The sequence below is a fragment of the Physella acuta genome, unplaced genomic scaffold, assembly GCF_028476545.2.
Source record: "Physella acuta isolate Inbredline_101_S28 unplaced genomic scaffold, ASM2847654v3 ptg002100l, whole genome shotgun sequence".
NCBI lineage: Eukaryota > Metazoa > Mollusca > Gastropoda > Physidae > Physella > Physella acuta.
The window spans coordinates 21,675-38,448 of NW_026733601.1; the positions used below are offsets into that span (position 1 = coordinate 21,675).

At 35.9% G+C, this 16,774-nt stretch overlaps 1 protein-coding gene across 5 annotated transcripts in view; it reads right to left on the reverse strand.

Annotated features, from left to right (window-relative positions):
• The window catches only part of LOC131932163 (general transcription factor IIE subunit 2-like), a 27,395-nt gene continuing 10,621 nt past the window's right edge, over positions 1-16,774 (reverse strand). For all 5 annotated transcript variants that reach the window (XM_059289029.1, XM_059289030.1, XM_059289026.1 and 2 more), the window contains exons 2-8: positions 12,956-13,123; positions 12,723-12,802; positions 5,912-6,019; positions 5,308-5,502; positions 4,147-4,243; positions 3,828-3,943; positions 1-298 (exon numbers count right to left, since the gene is read on the reverse strand). In XM_059289029.1, coding sequence (XP_059145012.1) covers positions 185-298; positions 3,828-3,943; positions 4,147-4,243; positions 5,308-5,502; positions 5,912-6,019; positions 12,723-12,802; positions 12,956-13,109 — 864 coding nt within the window. In that variant the 5' untranslated portion in view covers positions 13,110-13,123 and the 3' untranslated portion in view covers positions 1-184. The remainder of the gene's footprint in view (positions 299-3,827; positions 3,944-4,146; positions 4,244-5,307; positions 5,503-5,911; positions 6,020-12,722; positions 12,803-12,955; positions 13,124-16,774) is intronic.

A 16,774-nucleotide genomic window follows, 5' to 3' on the forward strand; every position in this document is an offset into this window, starting at 1 on the left:
TATTTACAAAATATTTTTATTTAACTTATAATACAAACTGAACGGCCTCTGAGAAAATTGTCATCTTCATGATTACTTGCTTGCCAGACACAGCTGACCTTGAACTTGGGTTCATGAGGCCAAGGTTGCCCACAGGGTCATGCTAGCAGTAACTGTTAACACAGAGAAGGACAGAGCAGACAAACTATTTGCCAGGCGGATTTTCTGTGTAGTCTTGTAGCACCCCCTCCAGATGGTCGTTGTGTTTCTTGAAGCTGCGGGGCTTCTGTTTGCCTTTCTTCCTTCGTGGTAGGGCAGACTAGAAAATAAAACAGTTCTTTCATTACATTCTGTGGCTAGAGTTTTACAACCTACCATTTTCATTTAACTCATCTCCCAATACTTTGACTTACCACTTCCATACACCCAACCTAAATTACGATGTAGCCCATGAACCTACCCATCAGCCCATGAACCTACCCAACTAGCCCATGAACCTACCCACCTAGCCCATGAACCTACCCAGTCGCCCATGAACCTACCCATCAACCCATGAACCCACCCACCTAGCCCATGAACCTACCCACCTAGCCCATGAACCTACCCACCTAGTCCATGAACCTACCCACCTAGCCCATGAACCTACCCACCTAGCCCATGAACCTACCCACCCAGCCCATGAGCCTACCCACCTAGCCCATGAACCTACCCATCAGCCCATGAACCCACCCACCTAGCCCATGAACCTACCCAGTCGCCCATGAACCTACCCATGAACCTACCCATGAACCTACCCCTTTCTTGTAGCCTGAAGCCTCCATGGATGTGATTCCATGAACCTACCCATCAGCCCATGAACCTACCCATCAGCCCATGAACCTATCATCTAGCCCATGAACCTACCCATGAACCTATCCCATGAACCTACCCCTTTCTTGTAGCCTGAAGCCTCCATGGATGTGATTCCATGAACCTACCCATCAGCCCATGAACCTACCCATCAGCCCATGAACCTATCATCTAGCCCATGAACCTACCCATGAACCTATCCCATGAACCTACCCCTTTCTTGTAGCCTGAAGCCTCCATGGATGTGATTCCATGAACCTACCCATCAGCCCATGAACCTACCCATCAGCCCATGAACCTATCATCTAGCCCATGAACCTACCCATGAACCTACCCACCTAGCCCATGAACCCACCCACCTAGCCCATGAACCTACCCATGAACCTACCCACCTAGCCCATGAACCTACCCACCTAGCCCATGAACCTACCCATGAACCTACCCATGAACCTACCCACCTAGCCCATGAACCTACCCACCTAGCCCATGAACCTACCCATGAACCTACCCACCTAGCCCATGAACCTACCCATGAACCTACCCACCTAGCCCATGAACCTACCCACCTAGCCCATGAACCTACCCACCTAGCCCATGAACCTACCCATGAACCTACCCATGAACCTACCCATGAACCTACCCACCTAGCCCATGAACCTACCCACCTAGCCCATGAACCTACCCATGAACCTACCCACCTAGCCCATGAACCTACCCATGAACCTAGTCCATGAACCTACCACTTTCTTGTAGCCTGAAGCCTCCATGGATGTGATGCCTTGCTTGTTGAGGTACTCCTCAATCTTCTGGTCGTCCAGACCCACCTAGCCCATGAACCTACCCACCTAGCCCATGAACCTACCCACCTAGCCCATGAACCTACCCATGAACCTACCCACCTATCCCATGAACCTACCCACCTAACCCATGAACCTATCATCTAGCCCATGAACCTACCCATGAACCTACCCATGAACCTACCCACCTAGCCCATGAACCTACCCATGAACCTAGTCCATGAACCTACCACTTTCTTGTAGCCTGAAGCCTCCATGGATGTGATGCCTTGCTTGTTGAGGTACTCCTCAATCTTCTGGTCGTCCAGACCCACCTAGCCCATGAACCTACCCACCTAGCCCATGAACCTACCCACCTAGCCCATGAACCTACCCATGAACCTACCCATGAACCTACCACTTTCTTGTAGCCTGAAGCCTCCATGGATGTGATTCCCTGCTTGTTGAGATACTCCTCAATCTTCTGGTCGTCCAGGCCCACCCAGCCCATGAACCTACCCATGAACCTACCCATGAACCTACCCACCTAGCCCATGAACCCACCCACCTAGCCCATGAACCTATCATCTAGCCCATGAACCTACCCATGAACCTACCCATGAACCTACCCACCTAGCCCATGAACCTACCCACCTAGCCCATGAACCTACCCATGAACCTAGTCCATGAACCTACCACTTTCTTGTAGCCTGAAGCCTCCATGGATGTGATGCCTTGCTTGTTGAGGTACTCCTCAATCTTCTGGTAGTCCAGGCCCACCTAGCCCATGAACCTACCCACCTAGCCCATGAACCTATCATCTAGCCCATGAACCTACCCATGAACCTACCCACCTAGTCCATGAACCTACCCATGAACCTACCCATCTAGCCCATGAACCTACCCATGAACCTACCCACCTAGTCCATGAACCTACCCATGAACCTACCCATGAACCTACCCACCTAGCCCATGAACCCACCCACCTAGCCCATGAACCTATCATCTAGCCCATGAACCTACCCATGAACCTACCCACCTAGTCCATGAACCTACCCATGAACCTACCCATGAACCTACCCACCTAGCCCATGAACCTACCCATGAACCTACCCACCTAGTCCATGAACCTACCCACCTAGCACATGAACCTACCCACCTAGCACATGAACCTACCCACCTAGCCCATGAACCTACCCACCTAGCCCATGAACCTACCCACCTAGCCCATGAACCTACCCACCTAGCCCATGAACCTACCCACCTAGCCCATGAACCTACCCACCTAGCCCATGAACCTACCCATGAACCTACCCATGAACCTACCCACCTAGCCCATGAACCTACCCATGAACCTACCCACCTAGCCCATGAACCTACCCACCTAGCCCATGAACCTACCCACCTAGCCCATGAACCTACCCACCTAGCCCATGAACCTACCCACCTAGCCCATGAACCTACCCACCTAGCCCATGAACCTACCCATGAACCTACCCACCTAGCCCATGAACCTACCCACCTAGCCCATGAACCTACCCACCTAGCCCATGAACCTACTCACCTAGCCCATGAACCTACCCACCTAGCCCATGAACCTACCCACCTAGCCCATGAACCTACCCACCTAGCCCATGAACCTACCCACCTAGCCCATGAACCTACCCACCTAGCCCATGAACCTACCCACCTAGCCCATGAACCTACCCACCTAGCCCATGAACCTACCCACCTAGCCCATGAACCTACCCATGAACCTACCCATGAACCTACCCACCTAGCCCATGAACCTACCCATGAACCTACCCACCTAGCCCATGAACCTACCCATGAACCTACCCATGAACCTACCACTTTCTTGTAGCCTGAAGCCTCCATGGATGTGATGCCTTGCTTGTTGAGATACTCCTCAATCTTCTGGTCGTCCAGACCCATCTAGCCCATGAACCTACCCATGAACCTACCCATGAACCTACCCACCTAGCCCATGAACCTACCCACCTAGCCCATGAACCTACCCATGAACCTACCCATGAACCTACCACTTTCTTGTAGCCTGAAGCCTCCATGGATGTGATGCCTTGCTTGTTGAGATACTCCTCAATCTTCTGGTAGTCCAGGCCCACCTAGCCCATGAACCTACCCACCTAGCCCATGAACCTACCCACCTAGCCCATGAACCTAGCCCATGAACCTACCCATGAACCTATCCCATGAACCTACCACTTTCTTGTAGCCTGAAGCCTCCATGGATGTGATTCCCTGCTTGTTGAGATACTCCTCAATCTTCTGGTCGTCCAGACCCTCCACTGGAACACTCCGCCAAAGTTTCTGGAACTCTGGGAAACATGGTGACAGCTGGGATCATTTCTTGCACAACAAACATAAATTACTGTCAATGACTTAGGCAAGCCCGGCCTGACCGTGTCATCCCTACCCTCATTATCCCCCCCAAATTATGCTGGGTATCAACAAAAGCTGGTGAGCCATGTAGCAGACACCATGGCTTGCTGTATTAACCTGTAAACCAGCATCAGCTTACCTTCATCCACAGAAAACCTACAGTAGCGGTCATTGTAGAATAAAACTTCTTTCTTGTTCTGAGGCTGTTTGACGTAGATAATGTAGTCTGATATGGTCTGGAATAACAAAATATGTAAACTTGACGTAGATAATGTAGTCTGATATGGTCTGGTGGAATAACAAAATAAAACATGAGACAGGTTTTATGTGATCATTAATCTTACTAATCCTGAAGAGATAGCTGTTCTAATTAATCTCGACTCTCCAACCGGTCTCACTAATCTTGACTGTTAGTCTCACTAATCTTGACTGTTAGTCTCACTAATCTTGACTGTTAGTCTCACTAATCTTGACTGTTAGTCTCACTAATCTTGACTGTTAGTCTCACTAATCTTGACTGTTAGTCTCACTAATCTTGACTGTTAGTCTCACTAATCTTGACTGTTAGTCTCACTAATCTTGACCGTTAGTCTCACTAATCTTGACCGTTAGTCTCACTAATCTTGACCGTTAGTCTCACTAATCTTGACCGTTAGTCTCACTAATCTTGACCGTTAGTCTCACTAATCTTGACCGTTAGTCTCACTAATCTTGACCGTTAGTCTCACTAATCTTGACCGTTAGTCTCACTAATCTTGACCGTTAGTCTCACTAATCTTGACCGTTAGTCTCACTAATCTTGACCGTTAGTCTCACTAATCTTGACCGTTAGTCTCACTAATCTTGACCGTTAGTCTCACTAATCTTGACCGTTAGTCTCACTAATCTTGACCGTTAGTCTCACTAATCTTGACCGTTAGTCTCACTAATCTTGACCGTTAGTCTCACTAATCTTGACCGTTAGTCTCACTAATCTTGACCGTTAGTCTCACTAATCTTGACCGTTAGTCTCACTAATCTTGACCGTTAGTCTCACTAATCTTGACCGTTAGTCTCACTAATCTTGACCGTTAGTCTCACTAATCTTGACCGTTAGTCTCACTAATCTTGACCGTTAGTCTCACTAATCTTGACCGTTAGTCTCACTAATCTTGACCGTTAGTCTCACTAATCTTGACCGTTAGTCTCACTAATCTTGACCGTTAGTCTCACTAATCTTGACCGTTAGTCTCACTAATCTTGACCGTTAGTCTCACTAATCTTGACCGTTAGTCTCACTAATCTTGACTGTTGGTCTAACCTTTAACACTTTCTGCATGTTGGGTAAACTCTCCTCGATATCATCGATCAAAATTCCTCCCCTCCCATGCAGGTCATGTGACCTGAGTAGCTTGACCAGACTCTTCTTGTCGTGGACATCAAACTTTGGCTTGAAGCAAAATTTGCTGACACCGTCTTCTTTCACCACCACAATTTTTGGATTATTCACTAAAGACTGATGAATTAAAACAAAAATTGGATTATAATGGTGTATATAACTACCATTCTATGTATAGTGTATAATTTTACAGTTACAGATCATGTAAAATAATAGTGAAGAATTATAAAGGGCATTCACTTGTTTTTAAAAGAACGATAGTATGTGTAAGTTATTAATGTGGGTAGGGGTTGGGGGGTGTTGAAGTAGTACCTGACACAAAGAATAAACTCTGGTGAAGTCTAGTCTGTTGGTCAGTGTCAGGATGTTGCTACGACAATCAATGGTCAAGATCATACAGTGAACAGAGTCACAACCAACAAAGTGGGTCAAATTTCAAGTGTGCTAACAAAACTCTACTTCACCTGTCAAGTTGAATTTTTATAAAAAACTTGACCAGTCTGTGGAACAATGATGCCCAACAAACCTCTGTGAGCAGCCAATGTTTCATCTTGCTTGTGATGTCCAGCTGGTTGGTCTCATCTAAAATTTCCTCTAGCAACAGGGGGTCATTGATGCCTGTCTGGTGGCGTGACTGGGGAAATACAATACTTCTATCAGGGCTATAAGTAACACAATACTTCTATCAGGGTTATAACACAATACTTCTATCAGGGTTATAACACAATACTTCTATCAGGGTTATAACACAATACTTCTATCAGGGTTATAAGTAACACAATACTTCTATCAGGGGGTCATTGATGTCTGTCTGGTGGCGTGACTGGGGAAACACAATACTTCTATCAGGGTTATAACACAATACTTCTATCAGGGTTATAACACAATACTTCTATCAGGGTTATAACACAATACTTCTATCAGGGTTATAACACAATACTTCTATCAGGGTTATAACACAATACTTCTATCAGGGTTATAACACAATACTTCTATCAGGGTTATAACACAATACTTCTATCAGGGTTATAACACAATACTTCTATCAGGGTTATAAATAACACAATACTTCTATCAGGGTTATAACACAATACTTCTATCAGGGTTATAACACAATACTTCTATCAGGGTTATAACACAATACTTCTATCAGGGTTATAACACAATACTTCTATCAGGGTTATAACACAATACTTCTATCAGGGTTATAAATAACACAATACTTCTATCAGGGTTATAACACAATACTTCTATCAGGGTTATAACACAATACTTCTATCAGGGTTATAACACAATACTTCTATCAGGGTTATAAATAACACAATACTTCTATCAGGGTTATAACACAATACTTCTATCAGGGTTATAACACAATACTTCTATCAGGGTTATAACACAATACTTCTATCAGGGTTATAACACAATACTTCTATCAGGGTTATAACACAATACTTCTATCAGGGTTATAACACAATACTTCTATCAGGGTTATAACACAATACTTCTATCAGGGTTATAACACAATACTTCTATCAGGGTTATAAATAACACAATACTTCTATCAGGGTTATAACACAATACTTCTATCAGGGTTATAACACAATACTTCTATCAGGGTTATAACACAATACTTCTATCAGGGTTATAACACAATACTTCTATCAGGGTTATAACACAATACTTCTATCAGGGTTATAACACAATACTTCTATCAGGGTTATAACACAATACTTCTATCAGGGTTATAAATAACACAATACTTCTATCAGGGTTATAAATAACACAATACTTCTATCAGGGTTATAAATAACACAATACTTCTATCAGGGTTATAAATAACACAATACTTCTATCAGGGTTATAACACAATACTTCTATCAGGGTTATAACACAATACTTCTATCAGGGTTATAACACAATACTTCTATCAGGGTTATAAATAACACAATACTTCTATCAGGGTTATAACACAATACTTCTATCAGGGTTATAACACAATACTTCTATCAGGGTTATAACACAATACTTCTATCAGGGTTATAACACAATACTTCTATCAGGGTTATAACACAATACTTCTATCAGGGTTATAACACAATACTTCTATCAGGGTTATAACACAATACTTCTATCAGGGTTATAACACAATACTTCTATCAGGGTTATAACACAATACTTCTATCAGGGTTATAACACAATACTTCTATCAGGGTTATAACACAATACTTCTATCAGGGTTATAAATAACACAATACTTCTATCAGGGTTATAACACAATACTTCTATCAGGGTTATAAATAACACAATACTTCTATCAGGGTTATAACACAATACTTCTATCAGGGTTATAAATAACACAATACTTCTATCAGGGTTATAACACAATACTTCTATCAGGGTTATAACACAATACTTCTATCAGGGTTATAACACAATACTTCTATCAGGGTTATAACACAATACTTCTATCAGGGTTATAACACAATACTTCTATCAGGGTTATAACACAATACTTCTATCAGGGTTATAAATAACACAATACTTCTATCAGGGTTATAAATAACACAATACTTCTATCAGGGTTATAACACAATACTTCTATCAGGGTTATAACACAATACTTCTATCAGGGTTATAACACAATACTTCTATCAGGGTTATAACACAATACTTCTATCAGGGTTATAACACAATACTTCTATCAGGGTTATAACACAATACTTCTATCAGGGTTATAACACAATACTTCTATCAGGGTTATAACACAATACTTCTATCAGGGTTATAACACAATACTTCTATCAGGGTTATAAATAACACAATACTTCTATCAGGGTTATAACACAATACTTCTATCAGGGTTATAAATAACACAATACTTCTATCAGGGTTATAACACAATACTTCTATCAGGGTTATAAATAACACAATACTTCTATCAGGGTTATAACACAATACTTCTATCAGGGTTATAACACAATACTTCTATCAGGGTTATAAATAACACAATACTTCTATCAGGGTTATAACACAATACTTCTATCAGGGTTATAACACAATACTTCTATCAGGGTTATAACACAATACTTCTATCAGGGTTATAACACAATACTTCTATCAGGGTTATAACACAATACTTCTATCAGGGTTATAACACAATACTTCTATCAGGGTTATAACACAATACTTCTATCAGGGTTATAACACAATACTTCTATCAGGGTTATAACACAATACTTCTATCAGGGTTATAACACAATACTTCTATCAGGGTTATAACACAATACTTCTATCAGGGTTATAACACAATACTTCTATCAGGGTTATAACACAATACTTCTATCAGGGTTATAAATAACACAATACTTCTATCAGGGTTATAACACAATACTTCTATCAGGGTTATAAATAACACAATACTTCTATCAGGGTTATAAGTAACACAATACTTCTATCAGGGCTATAAATAACACAATACTTCTATCAGGGTTATAAATAACACAATACTTCTATCAGGGTTATAACACAATACTTCTATCAGGGTTATAAATAACACAATACTTCTATCAGGGTTATAAGTAACACAATACTTCTATCAGGGTTATAAATAACACAATACTTCTATCAGGGTTATAAGTAACACAATACTTCTATCAGGGTTATAAATAACACAATACTTCTATCAGGGTTATAAGTAACACAATACTTCTATCAGGGTTATAAGTAACACAATACTTCTATCAGGGTTATAAATAACACAATACTTCTATCAGGGTTATAAGTAACACAATACTTCTATCAGGGCTATAAATAACACAATACTTCTATCAGGGTTATAAGTAACACAATACTTCTATCAGGGTTATAAGTAACACAATACTTCTATCAGGGTTATAAATAACACAATACTTCTATCAGGGTTATAAGTAACACAATACTTCTATCAGGGCTATAAATAACACAATACTTCTATCAGGGTTATAAATAACACAATACTTCTATCAGGGTTATAAATAACACAATACTTCTATCAGGGTTATAAGTAACACAATACTTCTATCAGGGCTATAAATAACACAATACTTCTATCAGGGTTATAAATAACACAATACTTCTATCAGGGTTATAAGTAACACAATACTTCTATCAGGGCTATAAATAACACAATACTTCTATCAGGGTTATAAATAACACAATACTTCTATCAGGGTTATAAATAACACAATACTTCTATCAGGGTTATAAATAACACAATACTTCTATCAGGGTTATAAGTAACACAATACTTCTATCAGGGCTATAAATAACACAATACTTCTATCAGGGTTATAAATAACACAATACTTCTATCAGGGTTATAAGTAACACAATACTTCTATCAGGGCTATAAATAACACAATACTTCTATTAGGGTTATAAGTAACACAATACTTCTATCAGGGTTATAAATAACACAATACTTCTATCAGGGTTATAAATAACACAATACTTCTATCAGGGTTATAAATAACACAATACTTCTATCAGGGTTATAAGTAACATAATACTTCTATCAGGGCTATAAATAACACAATACTTCTATCAGGGTTATAAATAACACAATACTTCTATCAGGGTTATAAGTAACACAATACTTCTATCAGGGCTATAAATAACACAATACTTCTATTAGGGTTATAAGTAACACAATACTTCTATCAGGGTTATAAATAACACAATACTTCTATCAGGGTTATAAATAACACAATACTTCTATCAGGGTTATAAATAACAAAATACTTTTATCAGGTTATAAATAACACTATACTTCTATCAGGGTTATAAATAACAAAATACTTTTATCAGGTTATAAATAACACAATACTTCTATCAGGGTTATAAATAACACAATACTTCTATCAGGGCTATAAATAACACAATACTTCTATCAGGGCTATAAGTAACACAATACTTCTATCAGGGCTATAAATAACACAATACTTCTATCAGGGATATAAATAACACAATACTTCTATCAGGGTTATAAATAACACAATACTTCTATCAGGGTTATAAATAACACAATACTTCTATCAGGGTTATAAATAACACAATACTTCTATCAGGGTTATAAATAACACAATACTTCTATCAGGGTTATAAATAACACAGTTCTTCTATCAGGGTTATAAATTACACAATACTTTTATCAGGGTTATAAATAACACAATACTTCTATCAGGGTTATAAATTACACAATAATAACAGAATACTTCTATCAGGGTTATAAATTACACAATAATAACACAATATTTATATCAGGGTTATAAATAACACAGTTCTTCTATCAGGGCTATAAATAACACAATACTTTTATCAGGTTATAAATAACACAATACTTCTATCAGGGTTATAAATAACACAATACTTCTATCAGGGTTATAAATAACAAAATACTTTTATCACGTTATAAATAACACTATACTTCTATCAGGGTTATAAATAACAAAATACTTTTATCAGGTTATAAATAACACAATACTTCTATCAGGGTTATAAATAACACAATACTTCTATCAGGGCTATAAATAACACAATACTTCTATCAGGGTTATAAATAACACAATACTTCTATCAGGGTTATAAATAACACAGTTCTTCTATCAGGGTTATAAATTACACAATACTTTTATCAGGGTTATAAATAACACAATACTTCTATCAGGGTTATAAATTACACAATAATAACAGAATACTTCTATCAGGGTTATAAATTACACAATAATAACACAATATTTATATCAGGGTTATAAATAACACAGTTCTTCTATCAGGGCTATAAATAACACAATACTTTTATCAGGTTATAAATAACACAATACTTCTATCAGGGTTATAAATAACACAATACTTCTATCAGGGTTATAAATAACAAAATACTTTTATCAGGTTATAAATAACACTATACTTCTATCAGGGTTATAAATAACAAAATACTTTTATCAGGTTATAAATAACACAATACTTCTATCAGGGTTATAAATAACACAATACTTCTATCAGGGCTATAAATAACACAATACTTCTATCAGGGCTATAAGTAACACAATACTTCTATCAGGGCTATAAATAACACAATACTTCTATCAGGGATATAAATAACACAATACTTCTATCAGGGTTATAAATAACACAATACTTCTATCAGGGTTATAAATAACACAATACTTCTATCAGGGTTATAAATAACACAATACTTCTATCAGGGTTATAAATAACACAATACTTCTATCAGGGTTATAAATAACACAGTTCTTCTATCAGGGTTATAAATTACACAATACTTTTATCAGGGTTATAAATAACACAATACTTCTATCAGGGTTATAAATTACACAATAATAACAGAATACTTCTATCAGGGTTATAAATTACACAATAATAACACAATATTTATATCAGGGTTATAAATAACACAGTTCTTCTATCAGGGCTATAAATAACACAATACTTTTATCAGGTTATAAATAACACAATACTTCTATCAGGGTTATAAATAACAAAATACTTCTATCAGGGTTATAAATAACAAAATACTTTTATCAGGTTATAAATAACACAATACTTCTATCAGGGTTATAAATAACACAATACTTCTATCAGGGTTATAAATAAGACAATATTTCTATCAGGGTTATAAATAACACAATACTTCTATCAGGGCTATAAATAACACAATACTTCTATCAGGGTTATAAATAACACAATACTTCTATCAGGGTTATAAATAAGACAATACTTCTATCAGGGTTATAAATAAGACAATATTTCTATCAGGGTTATAAATAACACAATACTTCTATCAGGGCTATAAATAACACAATACTTCTATCAGGGTTATAAATAACACAATACTTCTATCAGGGTTATAAATAAGACAATATTTCTATCAGGGTTATAAATAACACAATACTTCTATCAGGGTTATAAATAAGACAATATTTCTATCAGGGTTATAAATAACACAATACTTCTATCAGGGTTATAAATAAGACAATATTTCTATCAGGGTTATAAATAACACAATACTTCTATCAGGGCTATAAATAACACAATACTTCTATCAGGGCTATAAATAACACAATACTTCTATCAGGGCTATAAATAAGACAATATTTCTATCAGGGTTATAACACACACTGCATCCAAGCAGTTGTCAAAGAAAAAAAGAACAAAGAAGAAATATTTAGTTTTACATATAGCTAGTTACACTGGTGAACAATTGTTAGATTACACTGAAGTGAAATGTGCACAGACCCCTTGTCCAAAATTTAAAATAATGAAAACATGGCTCACACCTTCATGTACTTGACAATCTTGGCTAAAACACCAAACTTGTACTGTGAGCTGCCTTGTGATAGCTTGTAATCAACTGTATCTAGAACATGAATTAAACACATCAATGTTTACATGATCAGTAACATGATATGAGGACTGAATGATCCGCTAATATTACAGCTGATCTTTATTATAGTTATAACATATAAATAAAAGTGCACTGTTATAATACCAGTGAAAGCTGTTCACTTACTGACAGGTTTTGGTGTTGGAGGCTTGATTTTTGCCTTCTTTGCTTTCTTATCGTTGCCATCATTTCCAGACTTTGATTTTCTCTTCTCAACTGCTGGGGTTGCCTTTGCTCGCTTAAGAAAGGCTTCTCGTTCTTTCAAAAGTGCTGGATCCATTGTGACAGTCTGTGCTACAAAATAAAGTATCAATTGAATAAACTATTTAGATTAGCTTTAAAAGAACCTGCATGCACTAGAGTAATGAAGCAATTACTAGTCTGTCTTATGGTCATTACATATTCTTAATTAACAGACTTAACTACAAACTGGTACTTACGATTACTAAAACTGACGATGACTTTAAAATTATTAGTTTTATCCTATACCACTAAATGAAAATGAAACAGACTGCCGTCTTAGTAATGTGCTTCTTGTTCTAACGCTGCCTTGGGCAGTGAGATAGAAATAAAACAAACAAACCCAGAAGTTGTCTACACAGATTCATTATTTAGATCAAAATTATAGATCTATTTATTACTCTGGCTGGCATAATAATTAATATTATTATGGCATTGATTATTTTAGCCTATAGGCCTATTTAATTTTATTTCACTAACATGAAAAAAATTAGATGAATTAAAAGTTTAAATGTAAATAAATACAAACTGAAAAACTAAACTTATAAATAAACTATCACACAAATAGCCTTTGAGATATTTAACAGTTATTAGATCTAAATAACTAGCTAGGGGCTAGATCTACCATTTAATATTTATTTATTTTATTTGACTTAGGCTAGGGACTTGGATGACGTAGATTTTGAGGCACTAAAAACGAGAGTTTTCTGCCCATACCGAGTTTCGTCGATTTAGCCGTGCGGTCGCGGGTGATGATCGAAAAAATTTTTTTTTATTAAAAATCGCCGATGCTACTAATAATTTGATGACTGATTCTGAAAAACAAATGAATTTCATATGTTACGGTATTTTTGTTTTGAGATTTTGTTGAAGGTGAAAATGGATTTTTGGAGCCAAACTTTGGCTACGTAAAACTCTTTGTACCATAAAAACTTACTAACAAGGAAGGCCATTAAAAAGCCCTCCGACCATAATCACCATTTTTCTTTATGTGTGTAAATTTTCATAATGTTAATCGATAGCAAAGTATTTTTTTATAAATAGTTTAGAAAGTATAGCCTTAAGCCATTTTACGACTACCGGGAAAGACAGAGGTTGAAACCGGAAGTGTACTTGTGTTGTTAATGACGCCATTGCTCTCAATTGAATTGATTTGTAAATCCAGCAACATCCACACGAATCTGACTTTAAAATCATTTTAAACTATAGAATTATATTTTATATTGATAAAACTATGATTTTTTGTTGACTTTGTGCGCATATTTTCTATTTAGATTCATTTTTTTTGTAATTTTGAGTTAGATCTAAAAATAGATTTCTGCGAAATTTTTCAAGTTGAATTATTGTTTCATTTTAATTGTATGGCCTAGATATAGATCTATATTGTTCTTGAATGAGTTCTATATTTTATATTAGCTATCATTATAGTATCTTGTGTACTTTCCACATTTTTCTTAAATTTTAAAGCTTGATATAGGCCTAGATCTAGAATCTAATATAAAATTCCATTTGCCTATCATTTGGTCTATAAATTTTCTTATAATAAGATATAGGCCAATAGGGTAATTCTATATTAAACATTTAGCCTTTTGATTGCTTTTCAAGCGAATTTTTATTACCAATATTACTAATATTCAAACATTTTAGGAGTCCTATATTTTCTTTATAGCTCTAGGACTTTGTTCATTTTAGATTTATTACTAAATTACTACAATCCTTGTACAATGTTCTGTCTTCATCTGTAGGCCTATTTGAAGTACATATGATACTACTGTATTTTTGCTGTAGTATACATCTCAGTTGCTTTTTTACTAGTCTTGGCCCTAGATAAAATGTACCAGTTCACAAGGGGATAGAGAATCAAAAGATGTGGATCTACTCATAAGCAACTTCAATGAAGGAGAAATAGGTCCACTTAAGAATGGATGTTGCTGGTTTTTATTACAGTTCTAAAAGCTATCAGTCAGAGGAGACACAGCTTCAGTAGATGTTTAATCAGATTTCATTTTTAAATCATTGATGGTGTTATTTTTTAAAGTAAAAAAGTGATACAAGCTAACAGACTTAAACATGTTATCCACACAGCATGAGATGTCACTTAAATATATGACAGATGTTTCTTAATTATAAAACTTACCTTTAACATTAAATGGTGATCATTACTCCACCAATAAAAAAAAATCATTTCAATTATTAAATTATTTGTTCAACAATAATTGTAAATTAAATTATATCAATTCTATGATAACATACACATAACAGGGATGAAATATCATGCATATTGACAACATTTAGATACAATTTTAGTAATCTAAAATCAGTTTAGCATTGTACTTCTTTCTTGCAAAAAAGTAGTTGCGCAGAACAAAAATGACTTTTTAAATTTGACCAACATTGTAACAAAACCACATAAGCTAAGTGAAATATTTTTACTTTGTGTGGATGTATACAATGTTGGCACCAATTAGGCCAATTTTCATTAAGATATTCCATATAATAAAAATTTGGCAACAGATTATGTGTTGCCTATAGCAGAATTTATTGTTTAAAATTAAGGGGGGTATATGAGTTTAAACCCCTTTTTCATTAAATAAAATATTTTTAAAATCAAATTTGAACAAAGGAAATATCAAAGTATATAATAACCTTCATGTTTACAATATTTCTTGCATATAAGCAAAGTAATCTAAAATCAGCTCAACATTGTACTTCTTTCTTCCAAAAAAAGTAGTTGCGCAGAATAAAAATGACTTTTTTATTTTGTCCAACATTGTAATAAAACCACATAAGCTAAGTAAAATATTTTGAATTTCTGTTAATGTATACAGTGTTGGCACTATTCAGGCCAATTTTCAGTAAGATATTCCATATAATAAAAATTTGGCAACAGATTGTGTGTAGCCTATCAAAGACGCTTATTCAAAAATTTTAGGGGGGTGACCCTCTTTGTTTACATTATTTTTTATGATCATTCTCATCCAATTCAATTATTTTTATCTTACTCTTTTACTGATATCATAAGCTTGATCTTAGTGAATTTTCATTAAAAAATACCTGCTATTTAAAAAGTTACAGAGATTTTAGTTCGCATCCAAAAAAGTAGGGAAGCAAAAAATTGAGAAAACCCCATAGTAAAAAAACCCGAAAATTAAATACATTAAAAATTCATAACTTCGTAACCGTTTGAGCTAAAATTAAAATAAAAGTATCTTTGTTCTTGTCTAAATGAGCTCTATAAACTGGTGCTACTACATTTTTGGTAAAACTCCATTTCAGCGTATTTTATTCTCCGCTTCTCGGCTACCTCCAGATGAGCGTATTTTATTATAATAACCGAAACACACCAAAACATTAGGAAAACACGATTTATTTATTTGTATTGTATTTTTGTTTTAACAAACTATTAAAAATGAATATTTAAAAAACACGACTTATTTATTTGTATTGTATTTTTTGTTTTAATAAATGAATAAAAATGAATGTAAACCACAAAGAGACTGACTGAAATGCTTTGTTTGTTGGTTACAAATAATAAAAAAGGTAGTCACACAAATTCAATTCAATGCAAAAAGTAATAGTAATAATATTCTTTTAACAAAAAATAAATAAATATAAAATGATGATTTTAATTTCAAATTGTTATATATCTGCATCTTCGCCATGTAGAATCCAGTTACGTCAAACCCCAAATGGGTTGGCAAAATA